Source organism: Aquarana catesbeiana, linkage group LG03, assembly GCF_042186555.1.
Source record: "Aquarana catesbeiana isolate 2022-GZ linkage group LG03, ASM4218655v1, whole genome shotgun sequence".
In the NCBI taxonomy this organism is placed as follows: Eukaryota; Metazoa; Chordata; class Amphibia; order Anura; family Ranidae; genus Aquarana; species Aquarana catesbeiana.
In genome coordinates this window covers 17,048,170-17,074,506 of record NC_133326.1, presented here as the reverse complement: position 1 = coordinate 17,074,506, position 26,337 = coordinate 17,048,170, and the positions used below count along the sequence as shown (strand labels likewise).

Sequence of the window (26,337 nt, the reverse complement as noted above, 5' to 3'; positions counted from 1 at the left end):
CCATCCGGCTCTGCATACCCTGGTTTCCTTCCTCCTAGTGACATCCAGGAACACATGAAGGTTTTGCCATCGCGGCAATGCTTTACCAGGCCAGTCCATCAACGACCTTTTCTCAAGGTGTGGTTACAATGAGGAGCAAGCTTTCCAGTTGTTCCATCGATACAAGGAGATTTTAAGCTAATTGTTCATTTAAGCACACGTTATCAGTAAAAATAGGATTTTTTATTACAGCTTACCTGTAAAATCCTTTTCTTTCAACGGACATCACGGGACACAGAGCCACAGTAATTACTGATGGGTTATAGGGTATCACTAGGTATTGGACACTGGTCACACCCTAATCAGGAAGTTCAACCCCCTATATAACCCCTCCCCTTCCAGGGATACCTCAGTTTTGTAGCAAAGCAGTATAGGTGTATTAGAAGAGGGGCGGGACCTCTGTGTCCCGTGATGTCCGTCGAAAGAAAAGGATTTTACAGGTAAGCTGTAATAAAAAATCCTATTTTCTTTTCTCAGACATCACGGGACACAGAGCCACAGTAATTACTGATGGGATGTCCCAAAGCAATGCCAACTGAGGGGGGGGAATCACAACCAAGTAGGGTGCTATCAGACCTGAGGACCTTGTACCGCTGTCTGCAGCACACTACGCCCAAAGGCGATATCCTCATGCCTTCTCACATCCACCTGATAGAATCTGGTGAATGTATGAACTGAAGACCAGGTTGCGGCCTTGCAGATCTGAGCCATAGAGGCCCGGTGATGCACTGCCCAAGAAGCACCAATAGCCCTTGTGGAATGTGCCTTGATCTGAAACGGGGGAACCTTCCGTTTCAAACCGTAAGCTTGAATAATCAACTGTCGAACCCATTTAGAAATGGTCGCTTTTGACGCTGCCTGTCCTCTATTGGGACCCTCCGGCAGCACAAACAAGACATCCGTCTTGCGAATCTGAGCAGTTGCCTCCAGATAGGTCTTGACTGCTCTTACTACATCCAAAGAATGTAATGACCTTTCTTCCGAAAACAAGGTTCTGGAAAAAAGGAAGGTAGCACAATGTCTTGGTTTAGATGAAAATCTGAAACCACCTTCGGTAAAAAAACTAGGATGAGGGCGCAGTACCACTCTATCCTTGTGTATAATCAAGTAAGGCTCTTTACAGGGAAGAGCTGCTATTTCTGATACTCTTCTAGCAGAAGAGATAGCTACCAGGAAAATTAGTTTCCTCGTCAGTAAGACCAAAGGAATCTGACGTATTGGTTCAAAAGGTTGTTTTTGTAACACCGATAGAACCAAGTTCAAGTCCCAGGGGTTTAGGGGCGCCTTAACCAGAGGATTAAGACGCATCACCCCCTGTATAAAGTTTCGGATCAGAGAATGCGAAGCAAGCGGCCGTTGAAACAACACTGATAAGGCCGACACCTGGCCCTTGATGGTACTCAAGGCCAGCTTCATCTCTAATCCTAATTGTAGAAAATCCAGAATTCTACCTATGACATATTTCCTGGGATGCCAACCCCTGGATTCACACCAGGATACATAAGCTTTCCAGACACTATGATAAATCATTCTGGAAGCTGGCTTCCTTGCCTTGATCAAGGTAGATATGACAGGACCTGAAAGCCCACGATTTTTCAGAACGTGGGATTCAATAGCCCACCCGTCAAATCTAGCATTTGTGAGGCAGGCTGGAACACCGGACCTTGAGCTAACAGGTCTGGGTGTATCGGTAGGGTCCACCGGGAACCCACCATCATCCCTGCTATTTCTGCTTATCAGGTTCTTCTGGACCAAACGGGGGCCACCAGAAGTGCCGACTTCCCTTCTTGCCTGAGTCTGCGAAGGAGCCGTGGCAGTAGCAGAATGGGAGGGAATGCATAAATCGGTGAGAGCCGATGCCACGGAATCACCAACGCATCCGTCCTGCCTGCAAGAGGATCCCAGGCAACCGGTAGGAAGGATTTCCCCTTCTGTAGGTTTTCGGGTATGAGCCATCAACTGAGGCTCTGACGCATCGCATGCGATAGGTGCATTGGAAAGTTTAATGCCTGCACCTTCCTGTTCCAGGTCAACAGAATACTGTGTTACAACAGTTCTGCTTGGAACTGCGCATAGGGAACTGCTTCGAATGAAGCCACCATCTTCCCCTGCAGCCTTATACAAAGGCGGACAGAAAGACCCTTCTTGGCCCTGACTGTCAGAATCAGCTCCCTTAGAGCAGTGATCTTTGCCTGCAGACACTTCAGTTAAGCAGGAAAACTGGGCACATATAGGCCTGCATCTCTGATGCCTATTGATATCAGAAATTCTCCTCCCTGCAGGACGGAGATTACTGTCTGAATTGATTCCAAACGAAAGGACTGCATCCTTGGGAATCGTTTCAGATCTCTCAATTCCAAAATGGGTCTGTCGTCCCCATTTGGTTTTCGGACCATAGAAAGATTGGAACAAAGTCTCAATCCTTGATCCTTTGTGGGAACCCCCACAATGACCTCTTGCGACAAAAGTCGCTTTATCGCTAGAAGGAGCGACTGCTTCTCTTCTGGCTTTCTGGGAACACCTGATCTGAGGAAACGAGGAGAGGGACATTCTTGGAACTCCAGTCTGTACCCTAAGGTTACCGTGGAGATCACCCATCTGTCCTGGAAGTCCTTCTGCCAGGGCCCTGAGAGCTGCAGCAGTCTTTCCCCCCACTCGAGCAAGCGGGGCGCCCCTACATGAAGAGGTCTTAGTGTCTTGCTTAGAAGACCTTTTCCCCCAGGATTTCTTGTGTCCCTGGGGTTGACTCTTGTTTCTTGCCCCATACGGAGGAGACCCTCGTGACTGCCTGGAGGCTGATGCCCCTGGCGCTGGGGAAAGAGTCCGTTTAAAAGAGGGACGCTTACTCTTCTTCTTATCAGGTAAGAGAGTGCTTTTCCCACAGGAGATCATCTTGATATAATTATCCAAGTCCTCTCCAAACAACCTTTCACCACGGAAGGGAAACCCAGCCAGTAGCTTCTTACATGGTGCTTCGGCTGACCAGTTTTTCAACCATAAGATTCTACGTATATGCACCAACCCAAGCAAGAGGCGAGAGGTTTGCACGATAGAATCTCTAATGGCATCAACAGCATAACATAAAGCCGCAGGAAGGTTAGCAAACCCCTGGGCCTGCTGTTCAGGTAATACTTTGATGACCTGTTTAACATGGTCTCTTAAGTATTGACAGACTCCAATCGCTGCTACTGCAGGTTGGGCCACTGATCCTGCTAAAGAGAACACATCTTTCAATAAGAAGTCCATCTTTTTATCCACAGGATCTTTGAGCATCTGAGCGTTGTCTACAGGACAAGTCAGATTACTATTTACAGAGGAAATGGCCACATCAATGGCCGGTATTCCCCACCTCTTAATAAACTTTTCTTCCATAGGATAAAGTGTAGAAAACTTTTTCGGCGGAAGAAATCGCTTATCTGGGTGATCCCACTCAGAATAAAGCAGCTTTTCAAGTAAATTATGAACAGGAAAAGCATGTGCTGCTTGGAAAGGTTTCAGTGACCCCAAAGCAGAAGAGGTTTCTGTAGTAGTTTCAGGTAGGGACAACTTAAATGTGGAGCGGACCAAACCAGTGAGGATCTGCACTAAGACTTTCTCCTCTTGGGAAGTCGCAGAGGGTCGCTCTCCACCTGAATCCTCCGAAGAGGAATCATCTGTCCCATCCCGATCCTCTGAAAGGGATTCATCTCCTTTATCCCAGAGCTCCTCTGACTGAGGGTCTTGGGGAGCAGAGGAAGGCCTTGTGCGTTTTCTTTCACTGCGTGAAGATGTAATCGCGGCCATTAGCTTTTTCTCTAATCCAGAAATGGTTGAGGAAAAAACTTCTTGTGTAATGTACACAGGGGCTGAAGTGCCGGCAGCAGATGTAGCCCCTAACCCCAATGGCTCTCCCTGTCCAGCTGCCCCTGGTCCCTCAGGAGGGGATGGTGTAGCAGACAGGGGGTCCTCAGAACCTGAACGAGACCCCCTAGTGCCTCTGGTTCTTGGGGTGCTTGAACCTCTTCTACCCATAGTGCAAAGCAACAAGGTGTGAGGTATCAAAAGCGAACACTGACTGCTGAGCGATGTAGTCTGGCTAAAAGCCTTGCTACCAAATGCCCAGTCCGGTGTTCTTTAGTAAATGCAGCCTAGGGGAATGCCTGTGTCCCACCTTACATGCAACTGTCTCTCCAAAGCTCAGAGCACCTGTACAGTGTGCTTTAAATGGCCATGCTTTCTGGCACTGTGGGCGTCTGGGCACGCTGACGCTGTGCTGACGCCCCCCCCCCCCCTCCCCCCCCCGTTTTTGAAAAACGAGCGCTTCCCGCGCGAGCCGACCCTTTCTGACAAGCCTGAAGGGAGGCTGGGGTTGGGGGAATAAGGAGGAGGCCGGCAGTGATGGGCCCTGCATCGCAATGCGGCTTCGGTGGCGGCGGCGGCAGCGGCTGTGACAGTGCGGTCTCACCCGCCTTACAGCATACCTGAGCCTTTCCCTAGCCTGGGGGGACCATCCCAGCAGAGAAAACCCCCCACCATCTACCTTTGGAGCTGGAGGAAGAGCTAATGCAGCGGACGCTGAGACAGATCAAACATGAAAAGGTTTGTGCTCTTGGCAGCCCCCGGTGGTCACAATAGGCACAGCATGCATTCACCTTAAAGGAGAAAAGCCACTAGAACTCAAAAATTCTGTGGAATCTCCTCTTACCTTATCCAGGCCGCAGGGTTCAGTTTACACAGACCCAATCTTCGCCTCTCACGGTGGGCTCCGTTTGTGGAAAAACCGTCAGAGACAGGGGCCCCCATCAGTAGGGGGATCCTTCAGTTCTGGGCCTGTAAAGCACCTCGCCAGAAATTAGGAAGTTTAAAGCCATTTTCTGATCCGCGGGTCCAGCTCTCTAAAAAGAGAAGCGTTACAGGTAAAACCTCGTTTCTTCGGACACGAGGCCCGGGTACCATCCAATTCGGCCATGAAAAGACACTTTGAATGGATCCGGTCGCCTGGCTTGCCCCAGTATAGGATCTTAGAATATTCCTTTTGGAGCTTCAGCACAGGACATCTTTACACGTCCATCACCTAAGACACTGGTGTAAAAACTGAGGTATCCCTGGAAGGGGAGGGGTTATATAGGGGGTTGAACTTCCTGATTAGGGTGTGACCAGTGTCCAATACCTAGTGATACCCTATAACCCATCAGTAATTACTGTGGCTCTGTGTCCCGTGATGTCCGAGAAAAGAAATTGGCACATGTTTTTATCCCATTGAGCTTTTTGATCATTTGTCCACACAAGACTGTCCTGATCAGCACTTTTAATTGTGGTTGCCCCTGAATGTTTGTACTTGTATTCACACCCCTCTTGGTGGGCTCATCCACACAGCTGCTCTTTGGGCTCTTGCAGGATACTCCCAAGGTTCCCAGTGCAACATATGCCCCAGTTTCCTGGCGCCAGACTGTTTTTGTTATTTCACCTTTCACACCAGACGTCCTCCCATCACATCAGAGGTCCTCCCCATCACATCAGAGGTCCTCCCCATCACATCAGAGGTCCTCCCCATCACATCAGAGGTCCTCCCATCACATCAGAGGTCCTCCCATCACATCAGAGGTCCTCCCATCACATCAGAGGTCCTCCCCATCACATCAGAGGTCCTCCCATCACATCAGAGGTCCTCCCCATCACATCAGAGGTCCTCCCCATCACATCAGAGGTCCTCCCCATCACACCAGACGTCCTCCCATCACATCAGAGGTCCTCCCCATCACATCAGAAGTCCTCCCATCACATCAGAGGTCCTCCCATCACATCAGAGGTCCTCCCATCACATCAGAGGTCCTCCCATCACATCAGAGGTCCTCCCATCCCATCAGAGGTCCTCCCATCACATCAGAGGTTCTCCCATCACATCAGAGGTCCTCCCATCAGAGGTCCTCCCATCCCATCAGAGGTCCTCCCATCCCATCAGAGGTCCTCCCATCCCATCAGAGGTCCTCCCATCCCATCAGAGGTCCTCCCATCCCATCAGAGGTCCTCCCATCCCATCAGAGGTCCTCCCATCCCATCAGAGGTCCTCCCATCCCATCAGAGGTCCTCCCATCCCATCAGAGGTCCTCCCATCACATCAAAGGTCTCCCATCACATCAGAGGTCCTCCCATCACATCAGAGGTCCTCCCATCACATCAGAGGTCCTCCCATCACATCAGAGGTCCTCCCATCACATCAGAGGTCACATCAGAGATCCCCCATCACATCAGAGGTCCCGACCCATCACATCAATGTCTCCCTTCACATCAGAGGTCCCCCATAAAGTCAGAGGTCCCCCCATAACGTCAGAGGTCCCCCCCCCCCAATCACATCAGAGGTCCTCCCATCACATCAGAGATCCCCCATCACATCAATGTCTCCCTTCACATCAGAGGTCCCCCAGAACCTTCAGAGGTCCCCCCATCACATCAGAGGACCCCACCCATCACATCTGAAGTCCCCCATTACATCAGAGTCTCTCTTCACATCATAGGTTCCCCATCATATCTGAGCCCCCCTTCCTCCGTCACATCAGAGGTCCTTACTTCAGGGCTGCCCATCACAACAAAGTCCCCCTTGTACAACAGAGGTCTCCTATTACCATAAAGCACTCTCATCATAAAGTCAGAGTCCTCCCATCACATCAGAGCCCCCTCTATACATGACAGCCTCTCATCCCATAAGAGTACCCCCATGGCAAAGTTTCCCTATCACACTCGAGTCTCCCAATGCCTCCATCTCTGATCCAGAGGAAATAGAGTCTCGTGCTCGTGGCACACCGGGGGAACCCAAGTGGCACCTTGGTTGAGAAACACTGGTCTAGGCTATCTACAGACACAAGATAGTGCAAGCCACGTTTTTATGAAAGATTACAAGTAAAAATTCTATCCACCCAAAAGAGCATTCATTCACAAATACATGTTATGCCTCATTCACACTGCTACTCCTGTAATTAGCTTTTCTAAGGGCAGGAGAAGTTATCTGGGATTATAAACAACTTCAGGCCTTCCGTCACATGAGCGGCTCCCAGCAGGGGTCCGGTGCGTCCTGGTTTCACTGTTTTTGATCCGATTTCAGCCCGAAATTTGGGCTGATTTCGGACCTGAAACAGACCAAAAGACGCACAGGGCTCCTGTGTAACTTCGCACCGGCGATATGTGAACCGGCTGCATAGAGCCGGTCACAATCTCCTGCTATTGCAAATTGTATGCGGGGATTTCCACATCCAATTCGCAATAGTGTGAACCCGGCCTTACAGGCCAAGTTCATGAATAAAAGAAATAAATGCACATATTTTTTTCCAGGAAAAAAAAAAAAAAAAAACACAACACACTTCTGTACAGACTTTCAGTTACAGAGCCGTAGGCAGTGTGAATAGACTACAACCGCGCTGATCAGTACACTCATGCCACGTACACACGATCGGGATTTTGGTCGGAAAAAGATATGATTGCTTTTCCGCCAGAATTCCGCTCAAGCTTGCCTTGCATACACACGATCACACAAAAGTTCGCTGAACTTTCGACCGTCAAGAACGCGGTGACGTACAACACTACGACGAGCCGAGAGAAAATGAAGTTCAATGCTTCCGAGCATGCGTCGAATTGTTTCCGAGCATGCGTAGGAATTTTGCGCATCGGAATTGCTACAGACGATCGCATGTTTGGATAGGAACTTTTTCCAACCGAAAAATTGAGAACCTGCTCTCAATATTTTGCTGGCTGGAATTTGGCCAGCAAAAGTCTGATAAAGCATACACACGGTCGCGTTTTCCGCCGAAAAAATCTCATTGGTCTTTTGCGGGCTGAATTTCCGATCGTGTGTACGCGGCATAACAGTACATTGAAACTACAAGTCTGCTTGCCGTGGTGGAAGACGGGGACTTGTAGATCTTTCATTCACAGATTGTTGTAAATGAATGATGCAGCTGTGCAGGCGAAGCCCCGCTGTTTTCAAAATGTGACAGTAGGTGCAGGTAGGGGAACCCCCATCCACTGACACAGGGGGGGGGGCTTTGGTAGCAGGTTGGTAAAAGCATGTTACACCCTAAATCCTTTAACTAACACCCCAAATCTGAAGTGTAATTGGCAGTTAGCTATTTAATAGTATCTAGGGACATGACATTTGCTGATTGATAATCTCACCTTCTCCTTTTTAAGGCCTTTTATGGTGAAGAGTTTCTCTGACAATACCCAGCTCAGCAGATCCAGGACTTTCTGATCTACCTTTGTCTTGTTCTGGAGGAATTCCTGCAGGTTGGGCAGGGTGTTCGTGTCACCGATCTAAGAAGACATCAACATTAATAGATGCTGGAAAATACAGAGTACAACACGAGGTGTGCACAAGAAAATCAAATGTTCGTGCCTGGAAGAATCTGAGATTTTTTTTAGATTTTACATTTAGAAACCTCTGACAGAATCTGCTGTGTTTACCCCATCAGTTTACATTACATAGATGTGACCACCAAATGAACCATCGATTGTTTTTTATGCTAGACAAAGGCGCTGCTCATTAATTCAATGCCCATTTGCAGCCTCACTGTGACCATTTGCAGCCATGGGTCCCCCGAACTTCAAACTTGGTAGTTAAGGGTTCCTAGATGCCCCCTAGCCGCAGCCAAAATTTGGGGTCTCTGGACCCAAAGGGTCCCGAAATGACATTGCTGCAGATGGACACAGTTGACTGACTTGTGTTTTTTTATATATATCGTATATACTCGAGTATAAGCCGAGTTTTTCAGCACATTTTTTGTGCTGAAAATGCCCCCCTCGGCTTATACTGGAGTCAAGCACTTTTCAGCAACAGAGAATGACATTTTCTGAACCCACTTTGGGGCCCCGTATCTCTGGGCCACTTGATACTAGGAACCCCAAATTTAGTGTGCAAGCCCAGTGGTACTAGCACTACAATATATCCAAAGCTGGGGTTCCCAGAACCAAGTAGCCCCGAGATACGGGGCCCCAAAGTCGGTTTGGAAAATGTGAAGCATTTTTCTGCAGCAGAGAATGACATTTTCCAAACCGACTTTGGGGCCCCGTATCTCGGGGCCACTTGGTTCTGGGAACCCCAGCTTTGGATATGTTGTAGTGCTAGTACCACTGGGCTTGCACACCAAAATGTGGGGTTCCTAGCACCAAGTGGCCCCGAGATACGGGACCCCAAAGTCGGTTCAGAAAATGTCATTCTCTGTTGCAGAAAAGTGCTTGACTCGCGTATAAGCCGAGGGGGGCATTTTCAGCACAAAAAATGTGCTGAAAAACTCGGCTTATACTCGAGTATATACGATATTTATAAAAAAAAAACACAATATATAACCCAATTTGTTGGTAAAATATAAACCATGATTACATAGTAGGTGAGGTTAAAAAAAGATCCATCATAAGTCCAACCTATGTGTGTGATTATATGTCAGTATTACATTGTATATCCCTGTATGTTGCGGTCGTTCAGGTGCTTATCTAATGCCGCGCACACACGGTCGGACTTTTCGTCCACAAAAGTCCGACGGACTAAAGTCGGCTGACAATCTGATCGTGTGTGGGCTTCCCCGGACTTTCAGCGGACTTTTCCAGCCACAAATCTGACGGACTTTAGATTTGGAACTTGCTTCAAATCTTTACGTCGTAACTACGCCGGACCCAGAAATCCGCTCGTCTGTATGTTAGTCCGACGGACAAAAACCCACGCTAGGGCAGCTATTGGCTACCGGCTATGAACTTCCTTATTTTAGTCCGGTGTACGTCATCACGTACGAATCCGTCTGACTTTTGTGTGATCGTGTGTAGGCAAGTCCGTTCGTTAGAAAGTCTGCCGCAAGTCCGCTGGAAAGTCTGTCGGACGGGCTGTCGGACTTTTGTAGCCGAAAAGTCCGACCGTGTGTACGCGGCATAATAGTTTTTTGAAACTATTGATGCTCCCCGCTGAGACCACCGCCTGTGGAAGAGAATTCCACATCCTTGCTGCTCTTACAGTAAAGAACCCTCTACATGGTTTGAAGTTAAATCTCTTTTCTTCTAATTTTAATGAGTGGCCCCGAGTCTTGTTGAACTCCCTTCCGCGAAAAAGTTTTATCCCTATTGTGGGGTCACCAGTCCGGTATTTGTATATTGAAATCATATCCCCTCTCAAGCGTCTCTTCTCCAGAGAGAATAAGTTCAGTGCTCGCAACCTTTCCTTATAACTAATATCCTCCAGACCCTTTATTAGCTTAGTTGCCCTTCTTTGTACTCGCTCCATTTCCAGTACATCCTTCCTGAGGACTGGTGTCCAGAACCGAACAGCATACTCCAGGTGCGGCCGGACCAGAGTCTTGTAGAGCGGGAGAATTATCGTTTTATCTCTGGAGTTGATCCCCATTTTAATGCCAATATTCTGTTTGCTTTGTTAGCAGCAGCTTGGCATTGCATGCCATTGCTGAGCCGATCATCTACTAGGACCCCCAGGTCCTTTTCCATCCTAGATTCCCCCAGAGGTTCTCCCCCCAGTGTATAGATTGCATTCATATTTTTGCCACCCAAATGCATTATTTTACATTTTTCTACACTGAACCTCATTTGCTATGTAGTTGCCCACCTCATTAATTTGTTCAGATCTTCTTGCAAGGTTTCCACATCCTGCGGAGAAGTTATTGCCCTGCTTAGCTTAGTATTGTCTGCAAATACAGAGATTGAACTGTTTATCCCATCCTTCAGATTGTTTATAAACAAATTAAATAGGATTGGTCCCAGCACAGAACCCTGGGGAACCCCACTACCCACCCCTGACCATTCCGAGTACTCCCCATTTATCACCACCCTTGTAGCCAGTTTTCAATCCATGTACTCACCCTATGGTCCATGCCAACGGACCTTATTTAGTACAGTAAATGTTTATGGGGAACTGTATCAAATGCTTTTGCAAAATCCAGATACACCACGTCTACGGGCCTTCCTTTATCTAGATGGCAACTCACCTCCTCATAGAAGGTTAATAGATTGGTTTGGCAAGAACAATTCTTCATGAATCAATGCTGATTACTGCTAATGATACCGTTCTCATTACTAAATCTTGTATATAGTCCCTTATCATCCCCTCCAAGAGTTTACATACTATTGATGTTAGGCTAACTGGTCTGTAATTCCCAGGGATGTATTTTGGGCCCTTTTTAAATAATGTTGCTAATAATGTTACGCCGAATAAGAAGATACCAAACGTGTCACACTTTAAAACTGACCACGCTTGTGGAATGATGACAAACTTTGCTACTTAAAAATCTCCATAGGCAGACGCTTTAAAAACTTTTACAGGTTACCAGTTTAGAGTTACAAAGAAGGTTTAACGCTAGAACTATGGTTCTTGCGCTAACATTTGCGGTAATACCTGTTGGGAGAATAAAACTGCCCAAAATATCTTGGTATGCTGATGCCTTAAAGTGGCATTGTAAACCCATTACAACCACAGGTAAGCCTAGATTAAGGCTTACCTGTAGGTACAAGAAATATCTCCCAAACCTAAAAGGTTTAGCAGATATTTGCAGGAATAGCGGCGCCGATATCTACAGCGCATGCGCCGTACACATCGGGCGCAGGTGATCATGCCGTTAGTGGTGGCACCAGCGCGCATGCTCGGGAGTGACGTCATTGTGGCTCCAGCCAGTCACAGCACAGGAGCCATGGCGGCGTCGGAGGAGGCGAACGAGGGCTGATGCCAGGGCTTCGATCTCAGGTAAGTAATTCATAAAGAGCTAGTATGCTATGCATACTAGCTCATTATGCCTTTGCCTTGCAGGGTGTATTTTTTTTTTTTTTTTTTAAGAGGCTTTACTTCCTCTTTAAAGGGGTTGTAAACCCTCCCGGTTTTTCACCTCAACGCATTCTATGCATTAAGGTGAAAAACCTATTGTAGTGCACCAGCCCCCCCTCGGTTTTACTCACCTGAGCCTGTTCGTTCCCACGCCAGGGATGCGCACACTCTCTCTGGCCGGCGTCCCGGCTCTTGATTGGATAGATTGATAGCAGCGCAGTCATTAGCTCCCGCTGCTATCAATCAAATCCAATGATGCAGGCATCGGGGGGGCGGTGCCGAGTCCTGCTGTCTGTGTCTATGGACGCAGCAGCAGGACACGGGAGCAGGCCCGCACGGGTGTCCCTGAAGGAGAGAGCTTCTCAGACGGGTCACTCGATGTGGGGAGGAGCAAGGAGCACCGCGGAGGGACCCCAGAAGAGGAGGATCGGGGTCACTCTGTGCAAAACCAACTGCACAGAAGAGGCAGGTATAACATGTTTGTTATTTTAAAAGAAAAAAAGGGAACCTTGTGGACGGCCTTCCCAGAAGAGTTGAAGCTGTTATAGCTGCAAAGGGTGGGCCAACTCAATATTGAACCCTACGGAGTAAGACTGAGATGCCGATAAAGTTAAAGGCAGGCGTCCCAATACTTTTGGTAAAATAGTGTATGTACATATTGTGGTCTTTTAATGTATTCACATTTATAAATTTTCAATTTATTTAACTTTATCCCCAATTTTCAGGGTGTGGATAGCGCAGTAGTGAAGGCACAATGACAAAATGTTTTTGGAAAAGATCTGGAACTGATCAGAAATAAAACATCTGCGGTAAAGCGGAGATCCCGGGAAATAATAGGAAGTTGTTATTTCCTACCAAGGCATCGAAATCCTTGTACTGGTCGCTGGCATAGAGCGCAGGGAACGGCCTCAGCACCGAGTCTCTTTTATAGCTCCTCAGGGCAGACATGAAGAGGCTAAACTTCAAATCCGCCGCCAGCGGGTCCCTGGCAATAACGTGCTCCACCATCGCTTTATCCCAGCCACAGGCGTCTCTGGAGTCACTCTGCAAAGAAAAGAGAAATATAAAATGACAAGAAGAGACTTCACACCAACAGAGATCGCTAAAGAAGCCAAGGACAGGAGAGCCTGAAAAACGTCTACTGTGATGATTTTCCCCTATTCTGTCCTCTATGCCCCCTAATTTCCAGGGAATCACCTAGAAATTAGGGGGCAAATGGAACTTTAATGTAAAAAGAAGATTTATTGGGGTAAGTGTAGGAGATGTCTTTATGTTGTACCCCCTGGCCATCCTTTTCCTTTTTCCCTTTTTTTGTTTGTTTGATGTTATAGTTATGATAGTGTGTATAATGTTATTGTAAGATGTTTGTTTTTTTTTTATGGTGTGGATATACCACCAATGTATGTTTGAATTGTCTATCTGTAAAAACTTAATAAAGAGATTGAAATACAAAAAAAAAATATAAAGTACATTTAGTACTTTGTACCACGTTGCCTAAACCTAGCTATGGAGGTCCGAACTGCCCCCCCTTTCCCGCCGCAGCCGATCCAGCAACAACTAGGAAGGAGACGGACGTTTCATAAACGGGAGATTGTCTCGGCTCTGAGCACTTTCCTGAGACAAGCGGCGGCAAGAGGAATGCACAGGGAGGGAGGAGATGCATTCTTCTTGCCACTGCTTGTCTCAGGAATGGACAAGTGATGGTAAACTTGGTCACTCTACTACAAACCTTCTCCTAGGGCTGGGCGATTTTCTAAAAAAAAAAAAAAAAAAAAAAAAAAAAAAAAAAAAAAAAAAAACTCGATTCACGATTCTAATCGAGTTTTTTTTTTTTTTTTTTTTGGACACTGCGCCGGTCCTGAGAGGAGCTGCGGGCAGGAGTTTTTAGGCGAGGCCACAGTTTCGGCCTAGTCCGCGGCGACCGGCCTCGCAGACTAGGTCGAAGCCGCGGCTCGCCTATAAAAACTCCTGCCCGCAGCTCCTCAAGACCGGCGTGGTAAAAAGAAAAAAAAAAAAAAATCTAAAGAAATCGATGTGCTTAAATTTTGAATCGATTTGACCTCTCAACTCGATTCAAGATTTAAATCGATTTTTTTCTGCAGCCCTACCTTCTCCTAGATCACTTGTCAAAACACAACCTGCCGGGCCACCTCATGTGGCCCTCGCAACTCTCCTGCAGCTGCCGCAACCCCCCACCTTGTCTCAGCAGTTGGCAGCAGAGAGGAGGACAGAACTCCTCCACCAGATCCTGTGCATCTCTGTGCATTCCTCTTGCCACTGCTTGTCTCAGGAAAGTGCTCAGTGCCGAGACAAACTGCCGTTATGAAATGTCCGTCTCCTTCCTAGCTGTTGTCAGATCAGCTGTGACAGGAGGGGGAGGGGGTGCGGTTCGGACCTCATAGCTAGGTTTAGGTAGCACCTGACAACATGAGACAAAAGAACTACATGAACTTCGTCCCATAGGGGACTGAACAGTAACAAAATATATATATATATCATGACAGACCTTATTTAACTTGTGACTGGATTTTCACATTGTAAGAATTGTAACCTTGATGTGAACTTTCCTATTTGATATAAAGATGAAATGTAGTACATCTTAAAAAAAAAAAAAGAGACCAAATTTAGTGTTTAATTAACCACTTCACATCCCACCCATAGTCACATGACGTCCGCAGGAGGGATCTCCCATCCTGGGCGGGCGTCATATGACGTCCTGGGCTTCCCGGCAATCTAGGCGGCGCCAGCGCGTGCCCGTTGCGTCACTCGGGAGCCGATGCACGTGCCCGGCGACCGCGATGTCCGCCGGGCACCCGTGATTGCCATTAACAGAGCCTGGGACGTAAAACACACAGATCCACATCCTATCAGGGGAGAGGAGACCGATCGTGTGTTCCCAGTGCAGAGGAACATCGATCAGTCTCCTCCCCCCTACAGTTAGAATCACTTCCTAGGAAACACATTTAACCCCTTGATCGCCCCTTAGTGTTACCCCCTTCCCTGCCAGTGACATTTATACAGTAATCGGTGCGTTTTTATAACTCTAATCGCTGTATAAAATGTGAATGGTCCCAAAATAGTGTCAAAAGTGTCCGATGTGTCCGTCGCGATGTCACAGTCACGATAAAAACAAAAAAACAAAAATAAAAAAAAAAAAAATCGCAGATCACCGCCATTACTAGTAAAAAAATAAATGATGAAAATGCCATTATTCTATCCCCTATTTTGTAGACGCTATAACTTTTGCGCAAACCAATCAATATACGCTTATTGCGATTATTTTTACCAAAAATATGTAGAAGAATACATATCGTTCTAAACTGAGGAAAATTTTTTTTTTTTTTTAAATTGGGATATTTATTACAGAAAAAAGTAAAAAATATTGTGTTTTTTTTCAAACCTGTCGCTCTTCTATTGTTTATAGCGCAAGAAATAAAAACCACAGAGGAGATCGAATCTCTATTTGTGGGGGGAAAAAAGATAAAAATTTAGTTTGGGTACAGTGTTGGCGGGACAGCTTGGATCCTGTGTACATTTCATCTCATCCCCTAGTAAAAGCACCTCCCACCGCACACATAAACACTGGCTAGGAACACGGGTAACCCTTTGACCGCCCCTGATGTTATCCCTCTTCCCAGCCAGTGTTATTAGTACAGTGACAGTGCATATTTTTTAGCACTGATCACTGTAATAGTGTCACTGCTCCCCAAAAAAGTGTCAGTGTCTGATTGTCTGACAAAATGTCGCAGTCCCGCTATAAGTTGCTAATCGCTGCTATTACTAGTATAAATAAATAAATAAATAAATAAAAATATCCTAGATTTTGTAAACGCTATAACTTTTGCGCAAACCAATCGATATACGCTTATAGGGATTTTTTTTTTTTTTACCAAAAATATGGAGCAGAATACATATTGGCCTAAACTGATGAAGAAATTAGATTTTTTACATTTTTTTTATTGGATATGTTTTATAGCAGAAATTTTTTACTTTTTTTTTTTTTTTTTTGTTTATAGCGCAAAAAATAAAAACCTTTAGAGGTGATCAAATAGCACCAAAGGAAAAGCTCTATTTGTGGGAGAAAAAAAAAAGACAATAAATTTTATCTGGGTAAAGCATCACACGACCGCGCAATTGTTAGTTAACCACGTCAGCTTTACCCCCCTTTCATGACCAGGCCATTTTTTGTGATATGGCACTGCGTCACTTTAACTGACAATTGCGCGGTCGTGTGACGCTGTACACAAATAAAATTGATGTCCTTTTATCCCCCACAAATAGAGCTTTCTTTTGGTGGTATTTAATCACCTCTGCAGTTTTTATTTTTTGCACAAAAAAAAAAAAAAAAAAAAAAAGGAATTTCCTTATCAGTTTAGGCCAATATTTATTCTGCTACAAATTTTTGGTAAAATAAAAATCCCAATAAGCGTCTATTGATTAGTTTGCGCAAAAGTTATAGGGTCTAAAAACTAGGGGTTTTTTTTTCTATTTTTAATTTGTTTTTACTATTAATGGCGGCGATCGGCGACTTATAGCAGGACTGCAATATTGCGGCGGACAAATCGCACACTAACTGACACGAATACAGTGATCAATGCTAAAAAAAATGCACTGTCACTGTACTAATAAAAACACTCATCAAGGCACACAGAAACATAGAACCGGTGCCTTCCCCTCTCACAGAACGGCGATCTGCCTTATTTACATAGGCAGACTGCCAATTCTGCTGTTCTCCTGGACAATTGTCGGGTCCCTGTGGACATCGCGTTGTCCGCCGGAACCCGCTGATTGGCTCCCGCTGTGTCCAATCACAGCGAAAGTGTCCAATCACAGCGGGCGCCCCCCAGACACCCGGAAGTGTCCGCCCCCCAGACACCCGGAAGTGTCCGCCCCCCAGACACCCGGAAGTGTCCGCCCCCAGACACCCGGAAGTGTCCGATCACAGCGGGCGCCCCCCAGACACCCGGAAGTGTCCGATCACAGCGGGCGCCCCCCAGACACCCGGAAGTGTCCGATCACAGCGGGCGCCCCCCAGACACCCGGAAGTGTCCGATCACAGCGGGCGCCCCCCAGACCCCCGGAAGTGTCCGATCACAGCGGGCGCCCCCCAGACCCCCGGAAGTGTCCGATCACAGCGGGCGCCCCCCAGACCCCCGGAAGTGTCCGATCACAGCGGGCGCCCCCCAGACCCCCGGAAGTGTCCGATCACAGCGGGCGCCCCCCAGACCCCCGGAAGTGTCCGATCACAGCGGGCGCCCCCCAGACCCCCGGAAGTGTCCGATCACAGCGGGCGCCCCCCAGACCCCCGGAAGTGTCCGATCACAGCGGGCGCCCCCCAGACCCCCGGAAGTGTCCGATCACAGCGGGCGCTCCCCAGACCCCCGGAAGTGTCCGATCACAGCGGGCGCCCCCCAGACCCCCGGAAGTGTCCGATCACAGCGGGCGCCCCCCAGACCCCGGAAGTGTCCGATCACAGCGGGCGCCCCCCAGACCCCGGAAGTGTCCGATCACAGCGGGCGCCCCCCAGACACCCGGAAGTGTCCGATCACAGCGGGCGCCCCCCAGACACCCGGAAGTGTCCGATCACAGCGGGCGCCCCCCAGACACCCGGAAGTGTCCGATCACAGCGGGCGCCCCCCAGACACCCGGAAGTGTCCGATCACAGCGGGCGCCCCCCAGACACCCGGAAGTGTCCGATCACAGCGGGCGCCCCCCAGACCCCCGGAAGTGTCCGATCACAGCGGGCGCCCCCCAGACCCCGGAAGTGTCCGATCACAGCGGGCGCCCCCCAGACCCCGGAAGTGTCCGATCACAGCGGGCGCCCCCCAGACACCCGGAAGTGTCCGATCACAGCGGGCGCCCCCCAGACACCCGGAAGTGTCCGATCACAGCGGGCGCCCCCCAGACACCCGGAAGTGTCCGATCACAGCGGGCGCCCCCCAGACACCCGGAAGTGTCCGATCACAGCGGGCGCCCCCCAGACACCCGGAAGTGTCCGATCACAGCGGGCGCCCCCCAGACACCCGGAAGTGTCCGATCACAGCGGGCGCCCCCCAGACACCCGGAAGTGTCCGATCACAGCGGGCGCCCCCCAGACACCCGGAAGTGTCCGATCACAGCGGGCGCCCCCCAGACACCCGGAAGTGTCCGATCACAGCGGGCGCCCCCCAGACACCCGGAAGTGTCCGATCACAGCGGGCGCCCCCCAGACACCCGGAAGTGTCCGATCACAGCGGGCGCCCCCCAGACACCCGGAAGTGTCCGATCACAGCGGGCGCCCCCCAGACACCCGGAAGTGTCCGATCACAGCGGGCGCCCCCCAGACACCCGGAAGTGTCCGATCACAGCGGGCGCCCCCCAGACACCCGGAAGTGTCCGATCACAGCGGGCGCCCCCCAGACACCCGGAAGTGTCCGATCACAGCGGGCGCCCCCCAGACACCCGGAAGTGTCCGATCACAGCGGGCGCCCCCCAGACACCCGGAAGTGTCCGATCACAGCGGGCGCCCCCCAGACACCCGGAAGTGTCCGATCACAGCGGGCGCCCCCCAGACACCCGGAAGTGTCCGATCACAGCGGGCGCCCCCCAGACACCCGGAAGTGTCCGATCACAGCGGGCGCCCCCCAGACACCCGGAAGTGTCCGATCACAGCGGGCGCCCCCCAGACACCCGGAAGTGTCCGATCACAGCGGGCGCCCCCCAGACACCCGGAAGTGTCCGATCACAGCGGGCGCCCCCCAGACACCCGGAAGTGTCCGATCACAGCGGGCGCCCCCCAGACACCCGGAAGTGTCCGATCACAGCGGGCGCCCCCCAGACACCCGGAAGTGTCCGATCACAGCGGGCGCCCCCCAGACACCCGGAAGTGTCCGATCACAGCGGGCGCCCCCCAGACACCCGGAAGTGTCCGATCACAGCGGGCGCCCCCCAGACACCCGGAAGTGTCCGATCACAGCGGGCGCCCCCCAGACACCCGGAAGTGTCCGATCACAGCGGGCGCCCCCCAGACACCCGGAAGTGTCCGATCACAGCGGGCGCCCCCCAGACACCCGGAAGTGTCCGATCACAGCGGGCGCCCCCCAGACACCCGGAAGTGTCCGATCACAGCGGGCGCCCCCCAGACACCCGGAAGTGTCCGATCACAGCGGGCGCCCCCCAGACACCCGGAAGTGTCCGATCACAGCGGGCGCCCCCCAGACACCCGGAAGTGTCCGATCACAGCGGGCGCCCCCCAGACCCCGGAAGTGTCCGATCACAGCGGGCGCCCCCCAGACCCCGGAAGTGTCCGATCACAGCGGGCGCCCCCCAGACACCCGGAAGTGTCCGATCACAGCGGGCGCCCCCCAGACCCCGGAAGTGTCCGATCACAGCGGGCGCCCCCCAGACACCCGGAAGTGTCCGATCACAGCGGGCGCCCCCCAGACACCCGGAAGTGTCCGATCACAGCGGGCGCCCCCCAGACACCCGGAAGTGTCCGATCACAGCGGGCGCCCCCCAGACCCCGGAAGTGTCCGATCACAGCGGGCGCCCCCCAGACCCCGGAAGAGTGCAATCAAACTGGGAGCGGGTCACCAGCGGGCGCGTGCGCCCCCCAGACTCTAGAAGTGTCTGATCACGTACCGGGTACGTGATCTAGCGCAGAGCGGCCGTCCTGCTGCAGTATATCTGCGGTGGGCGGTCGCTAAGCGGTTAAAATAACGCAGTGCCATATCGCAAAAAATGGCCTGGTCATGAGGGGGGGGGGGGGGTAAATCTTCCGGAGGTCAAGTGATTAAATCGCACTTTCAGAACCCATGACAATGTCGCACAAATCAGTAGACCCCCCCACCCCCGCCGATCTCCCACAGATCACAACCACCCCATACACATGGGGGGAGATTTACTAAAACTGGAGAATGCAAAATCTGGAGCAGCTCTGCATGGCGGCCAATCAGCTTCCAGCTTCAGTTTGCTCAGTTAAGCATTGACAATAAAACCTGGAAGCTGATTGGTTCCTCTGCAGAGCTGCTCCAGACGTTGCACTTTCCAGTTTTATCTTTTAGTAATTCTCCCCCCATAGACCCCCCTATGATCTCCTATACAATATATACAATATATGAATCCCAGACATAGATCCCTCACACAATACACACAGATCATCCCTCTCACCTCTCCTTCCTCTCCTCACACTCTGATCTCTTTCATTTCCCTCACAGGTGACGTGTCCTCTCTGTATCCGGCTGTCCCCAGCACTGCCTGTCACTCTCTACCATTTCAATACGGGCTGGTCATAGCTGCAGGCAGCTCCAGACAGACCCAGCGAGGGCCCCCTGCGCGGAGGACTCTGGGAGTTGTAGTTCTGAGGCGAAACACTCACATGCAGAGCTGTGTGGTAAAGTGAAAGTAAAGCGTTACCGTGGTGACAGAGCCCCTCCCACCAGAGAGACCTGAGAGTCTGATCAATGGCTGGAACTCCTCATAGAACACTCAGTGTAGTCACCGTGTATTTTAAAGCATTTCATTGTAATAAAACATTCTTTTCACTTTGTTGTTGTATGTGACACCCTTCCTATATAAAAACATCCTCACTCCATGGTGTCTGCACCTCATTCTCAGAACTGACCCCCCCTAGTGACAGCAGAGGACCATGTCTGCACCTCATTCTCCTATCTGACCCCCCCTAGTGACAGCGGAGGACCATGTCTGCACCTCATTCTCAGAACTGACCCCCCCTAGTGACAGCGGAGGACCATGTCTGCACCTCATTCTCAGAACTGACCCCCCCTAGTGACAGCGGAGGACCATGTCTGCACCTCATTCTCCAAACTGACCCCCCCCTAGTGACAGCGGAGGACCATGTCTGCACCTCATTCTCCGAACTGACCCCCCCTAGTGATAGCGGAGGACCATGTCTGCACCTCATTCTCCAAACTGACCCCCCCCTAGTGACAGCGGAGGACCATGTCTGCACCTCATTCTCCGAACTGACCCCCCCTAGTGACAGCGGAGGACCATGTCTGCACCTCATTCTCCGAACTGACCCCCCCTAGTGATAGCGGAGGACCATGTCTACACCTCATTCTCCGAACTGACCCCCCCTAGTGACAGCGGAGGACCATGTCTGCACCTCATTCTCCGAACTGACCCCCCTAGTGATAGCGGAGGACCATGTCTGCACCTCATTCTCAGAACTGACCCCCCCTAGTGACAGCGGAGGACCATGTCTGCACCTCATTCTCCCAACTGACCCCCCCTAGTGACAACGGAGGACCAATGTCTGCACCTCATTCTCCGAACTGACCCCCCCTAGTGACAACGGAGGACCATGTCTGCACCTCATTCTCTGATATGACCCCCCCTAGTGATAGCGGAGGACCATGTCTGCACCTCATTCTCCGAACTGACCCCCCCCTAGTGACAACGGAGGACCATGTCTGCACCTCATTCTCCAAACTGACCCCCCCTAGTGACAACGGAGGACCAATGTCTGCACCTCATTCTCCGAACTGACCCCCCCTAGTGACAACGGAGGACCATGTCTGCACCTCATTCTCTGATATGACCCCCCCTAGTGATAGCGGAGGACCATGTCTGCACCTCATTCTCCCAACTGACCCCCCCCTAGTGACAGCGGAGGACCATGTCTGCACCTCATTTTCTGATCTGACCCCCCCTAGTGACAACGGAGGACCATGTCTGCACCTCATTCTCTGATATGACCCCCCCTAGTGATAGCGGAGGACCATGTCTGCACCTCATTCTCCGAACTGACCCCCCCCTAGTGACAACGGAGGACCATGTCTGCACCTCATTCTCCAAACTGACCCCCCCCTAGTGATAACGGAGGACCATGTCTGCACCTCATTCTCCAAACTGACCCCCCCTAGTGACAACGGAGGACCATGTCTGCACCTCATTCTCCGAACTGACCCCCCCCTAGTGACAACGGAGGACCATGTCTGCACCTCATTCTCCAAACTGACCCCCCCCTAGTGACAACGGAGGACCATGTCTGCACCTCATTCTCCTATCTGACCCCCGTAGTGACAACGGAGGACCATGTCTGCACCTCATTCTCCCAACTGACCCCCCCTAGTGACAATGGAGGACCATGTCTGCACCTCATTCTCCAAACTGACCCCCCCTAGTGACAACGGAGGACCATGTCTGCACCTCATTCTCCAAACTGACCCCCCCCTAGTGACAACGGAGGACCATGTCTGCACCTCATTCTCCTATCTGACCCCCCCTAGTGACAGCGGAGGACCATGTCTGCACCTCATTCACCAAACTGACCCCCCCTAGTGACAGCAGAGGACCATGTCTGCACCTCATTCTCCGAACTGACCCCCCCTAGTGACAACGGAGAACCATGTCTGCACCTCATTCTCCAAACTGACCCCCCCCTAGTGACAGCGGAGGACCATGTCTGCACCTCATTCTCCCAACTGACCCCCCCCTAGTGACAGCAGAGGACCATGTCATGTATGTGGCCTTCTCTATCTATTGCCCTGTGTGCACAACCATGACATTGTTATTTGTTGCTCTGGACTGTCTTACCTAAGTTTTATGTGTTGATCTTATCTTGGCCTCTGACCTTTTGCTTTTCTGACTTTAGAAGCAAAAAGTCCACTTTGATTGTTAGGCATTCTTATAGTCACTCATGATTAATTAACAAACTCCAACCCCACCCTTATAACAGTATAAATTTGAACATCCTTAAGGGGTGAGCACATTGCTCGGGGTGCACATTGCAATGGCTTCTATCGTTAAGGCTTCTATCGTTAAGGCTTCTTTCTCTAAGTGATATGCACTTCAATCTCTGCACTTCAGCGATTGCACGAAACAAACAAATACAGCAATCTGCACTGGAAAGCACCTAACAGACTGCAGGTGACCCGTCTCTCTAATAAGCTCTCCTTTCCACACTGTAACATGCACTCTCTACCATTGCTTCTGACACTCCTCTCCTCTCTCCTCAAACTCTCTTACCTTCACCCCCCCTCTCCACCCGCCTGCTTATACATATCACCCTGCCTTCTGTCTTCTCCCTACTACTGCTCCTACCAACTCTTGCTCATTCTACATCCATACACTGATAAAACCTCCAGTACTCTGAGACATGCCCCTTCACATAAATCACAATCCCACATTACCTCCCTCACCCTCCTGCTTCTCCTAATCTCTGGTGACATATCCCCAAACCCTGGGCCACCATCATCTGTCTTTGCCCATTGCTCCCATCCCCCTACACCCTCTGGCAGGAGCCGCAACCCACAGAACTTGGTCTCTATTCCTCTTTCCAAAACCAGCCCCCCCTTTTCCTGTGCTCTGTGGAATGCACGTTCTGTCTGCAACAAACTCACCGCCCTTCACGACCTCTTTATCACAAATTCCTTTAACCTACTTGCCATTACTGAAACCTGGCTTCATGAATCGGATACTATTTCTCCTGCTTCCCTCTCCCATGGGGGCCTTCTCTGGACTCAGTGCTCACTCCCCCAGACCAAGTGGACGGAAGGGAGGTGGAGTGGGAATCCTTCTAGCCCCATGCAGCACCTATCAGGTTCTTCACCCACCTCCCCCTCTGACACACTCCTCTTTTGAGGCACATTGCATTCGTCTATTCTCTCCCATTTCTCTAAGAATTGCTGTCATCTACCGGCCCCCTGGACCAGTATCAGCCTTTCTTGACGACTTCTCTGCCTGGCTACCCTACTTTCTCTCTGCTGAAATCCCCACAATCATTCTTGGGGACTTCAACATCCCTGTTAACACTAACACTACTATTACTTCTAAACTTCTCAGTCTAACTTCATCACTTGACCTGAAGCAATGGATACAGGCTCCTACCCACTCCAACAGCAACACCCTTGACCTTGTCTTCTCCTATCTGTGCACTCCGTGCAACCTTTCCGACAATCCTCTCCCACTCTCTGATCACCACCTTATTAGTTTTCCTCTCTTCCTGTCTTCTACCTCTTCTCCCTCCAACCGCCTAACAGTTACCCGTAGAAACCTTCGCCACCTCAACCCTTCTCTTCTCTACTCTGCTACTGATCACCTCTATGACAAAATCTCACCTCTGTCCTGCCCCAACCAAGCCACTTTCATCTACAACAGCTCACTGTCTTCCTCCCTAGACAAGCTTGCCCCCCTCACTACACGCAAAATTAGGCCCCGACTGCTACAATCCTGGCAAACAGATGACACCACAAGTCTCAGAAAACGTAGCCGCGCTCTTGAACACCTGTGGCATAAGACTAAGACCCAGGAAGACTTCACACATTATAAATCTGCCCTCCTAAAATACTACTCCTGCCTTCACACTGCCAAACAGACCTACTTTATCACACTCATTAACACCTTCTCATCCAGTCCATGTCAACTCTTTTCTACCTTCAACACTCTACTCTGTCCTCCACTGCCTCCACCCACCAACTCACTCACTGCCCAGGAGATTGCCAATCACTTCAAAACTAAGATTGATACAATTCATGAGGAGATCACCAATGCGCAAAAACCTCCCCCATGCAACACCCCATGTCCACAGATACAATCATTACTTCCCTCATTCAACCCTGCTACTATTACTGAGGTTGCTAAACTTTTATCTAGCACCCATCTAACCACTTGCCCCCTGGATCCTGTTCCCTTGCAAATGCTACGCTCACCCTCTGACTCGATTCTACACTCTCTAACTCACATTTTCAACCTCTCCCTCTCTTGTGGCATCTTCCCAAACTCTCTAAAACATGCGCTAGTCATCCCCATACTAAAAAAGCCCTCACTGGATCCCACCAATCTCAACAACTTACGTCCCATCTCCTTACTCTCCTTCTCCTCCAAACTTCTTGAAAGACTGGTCTACTATCGACTAAGCGACCATCTGACCATGAATAAACTTCTTGATCCCCTCCAGTCTGGTTTTCGCCCTCAACACTCCACGGAAACTGCTCTCCTTAAACTCTCAAATGACCTACTAATGGCTAAAGCCAATGGACACTATTCTGTACTACTTCTCCTGGATCTCTCTGCTGCCTTTGACACAGTGGACCACCCCCTCCTCCTCAAAAAACTCCACTCCTTTGGTCTCCGTGACTGTACTCTTCGCTGGTTCTCATCCTACCTATCACACCGCTCCTTCAGTGTCACTTACAACTCTACTTCCTCCTCTCCTCTTCCTTTTTCCGTTGGGGTCCCCCAAGGTTCTGTTCTTGGACCTCTCCTTTTCTCAATCTACACCACCTCCTTGGGTCAGTTGATTGCCTCCCACGGCTTTAAATATCATCTCTACGTTGATGACACCCAAATCTATCTCTCCACCCCCCAGCTCTCTCCATCTGTCTCCTCACGCATTACCAACTTACTAGCAGACATATCAGCCTGGATGTCACATCACTTCCTCAAACTCAACCTATCCAAAACCGAGCTCATGATATTTCCTCCCTCAGGTGCCACTTCCCCTGCTTTCCCTGTCAATATCAACGGCTCAACTATCAACCCATCTCCCCACGCCAGGGTCCTAGGTGTAATCCTGGACTCTGAACTAACCTTTCGACCCCACATTCTATCACTATCCAAAGCTTGCCGCCTCAATCTCCGCAACATCTCCAAGATACGCCCCTTCCTAACCAATGTCGCCACAAAGCTTCTAATCCACTCCCTGGTCATCTCCCGCCTCGACTACTGCAACTCCCTCCTCATTGGTTTACCTCTAAATAGGCTATCCCCACTTCAGTCCATCATGAACGTTGCTGCCAGGCTCATCCACCACACAAACCGCTCAGCGTCTGCTACACCCCTCTGCCAATCCCTCCATTGGCTGCCACTCAGTCACCGAATTAAATTCAAGATACTAACTATAACTTACAAAGCCATCCACAACCTGGCCCCCAGCTACATCTCTAACCTAGTCACAAAATACCAACCTAATCGTTCTCTTCGCTCCTCCCAAGACCTCCTGCTCTCAAACTCCCTTGTCACCTCATCCCATGCTCGCCTTCAGGACTTCTCCAGAGCCTCCCCCATCCTCTGGAATGCTCTACCCCAATCCGTCCGATTTTCTCCTACTTTATCCACTTTCAGACGATCCCTGAAAACTCATCTCTTCAGAGAAGCCTATCTGGCCCCCACCTAACAACTGTACACTTATCTTCTCAATCAGCACATCACCCACAGTTATTACCTCTTGTATCTCTTGACCTTCTCTCTTAGATTGTAAGCTCTAAGGAGCAGGGCCCTCTAATTCCTACTGTATCAAAGTGTATTGTATTTGTACTGTCTACCCTCAAGTTGTAAAGCGCTACGTAAACTGTTGGCGCTATATAAATCCTGTATAATAATAATAATAATAATAATAATAATGTCTGCACCTCATTCTCCGAACTGACCCCCCCTAGTGACAACGGAGGACCATGTCTGCACCTCATTCTCCCAACTGACCCCCCCTAGTGACAGCAGAGGACCATGTCTGCACCTCATTCTCCGAACTGACCCCCCCCCTAGTGACAACGGAGGACCATGTCTGCACCTCA

The 26,337-nt window shown here is 50.1% G+C and overlaps 1 protein-coding gene across 1 annotated transcript in view; it reads right to left on the bottom strand.

Annotated features, from left to right (window-relative positions):
- The window catches only part of PARP16 (poly(ADP-ribose) polymerase family member 16), a gene marked incomplete in the record, with an annotated part of 33,875 nt that extends 13,799 nt beyond the window's left edge, over nt 1-20,076 (bottom strand). Inside the window, 3 exon segments of the mRNA XM_073618326.1 lie at nt 8,185-8,322; nt 12,677-12,865; nt 19,970-20,076. Coding sequence (XP_073474427.1) covers nt 8,185-8,322; nt 12,677-12,829 — 291 coding nt within the window.
- Nucleotides 20,077-26,337: the final 6,261 nt, after the last annotated feature.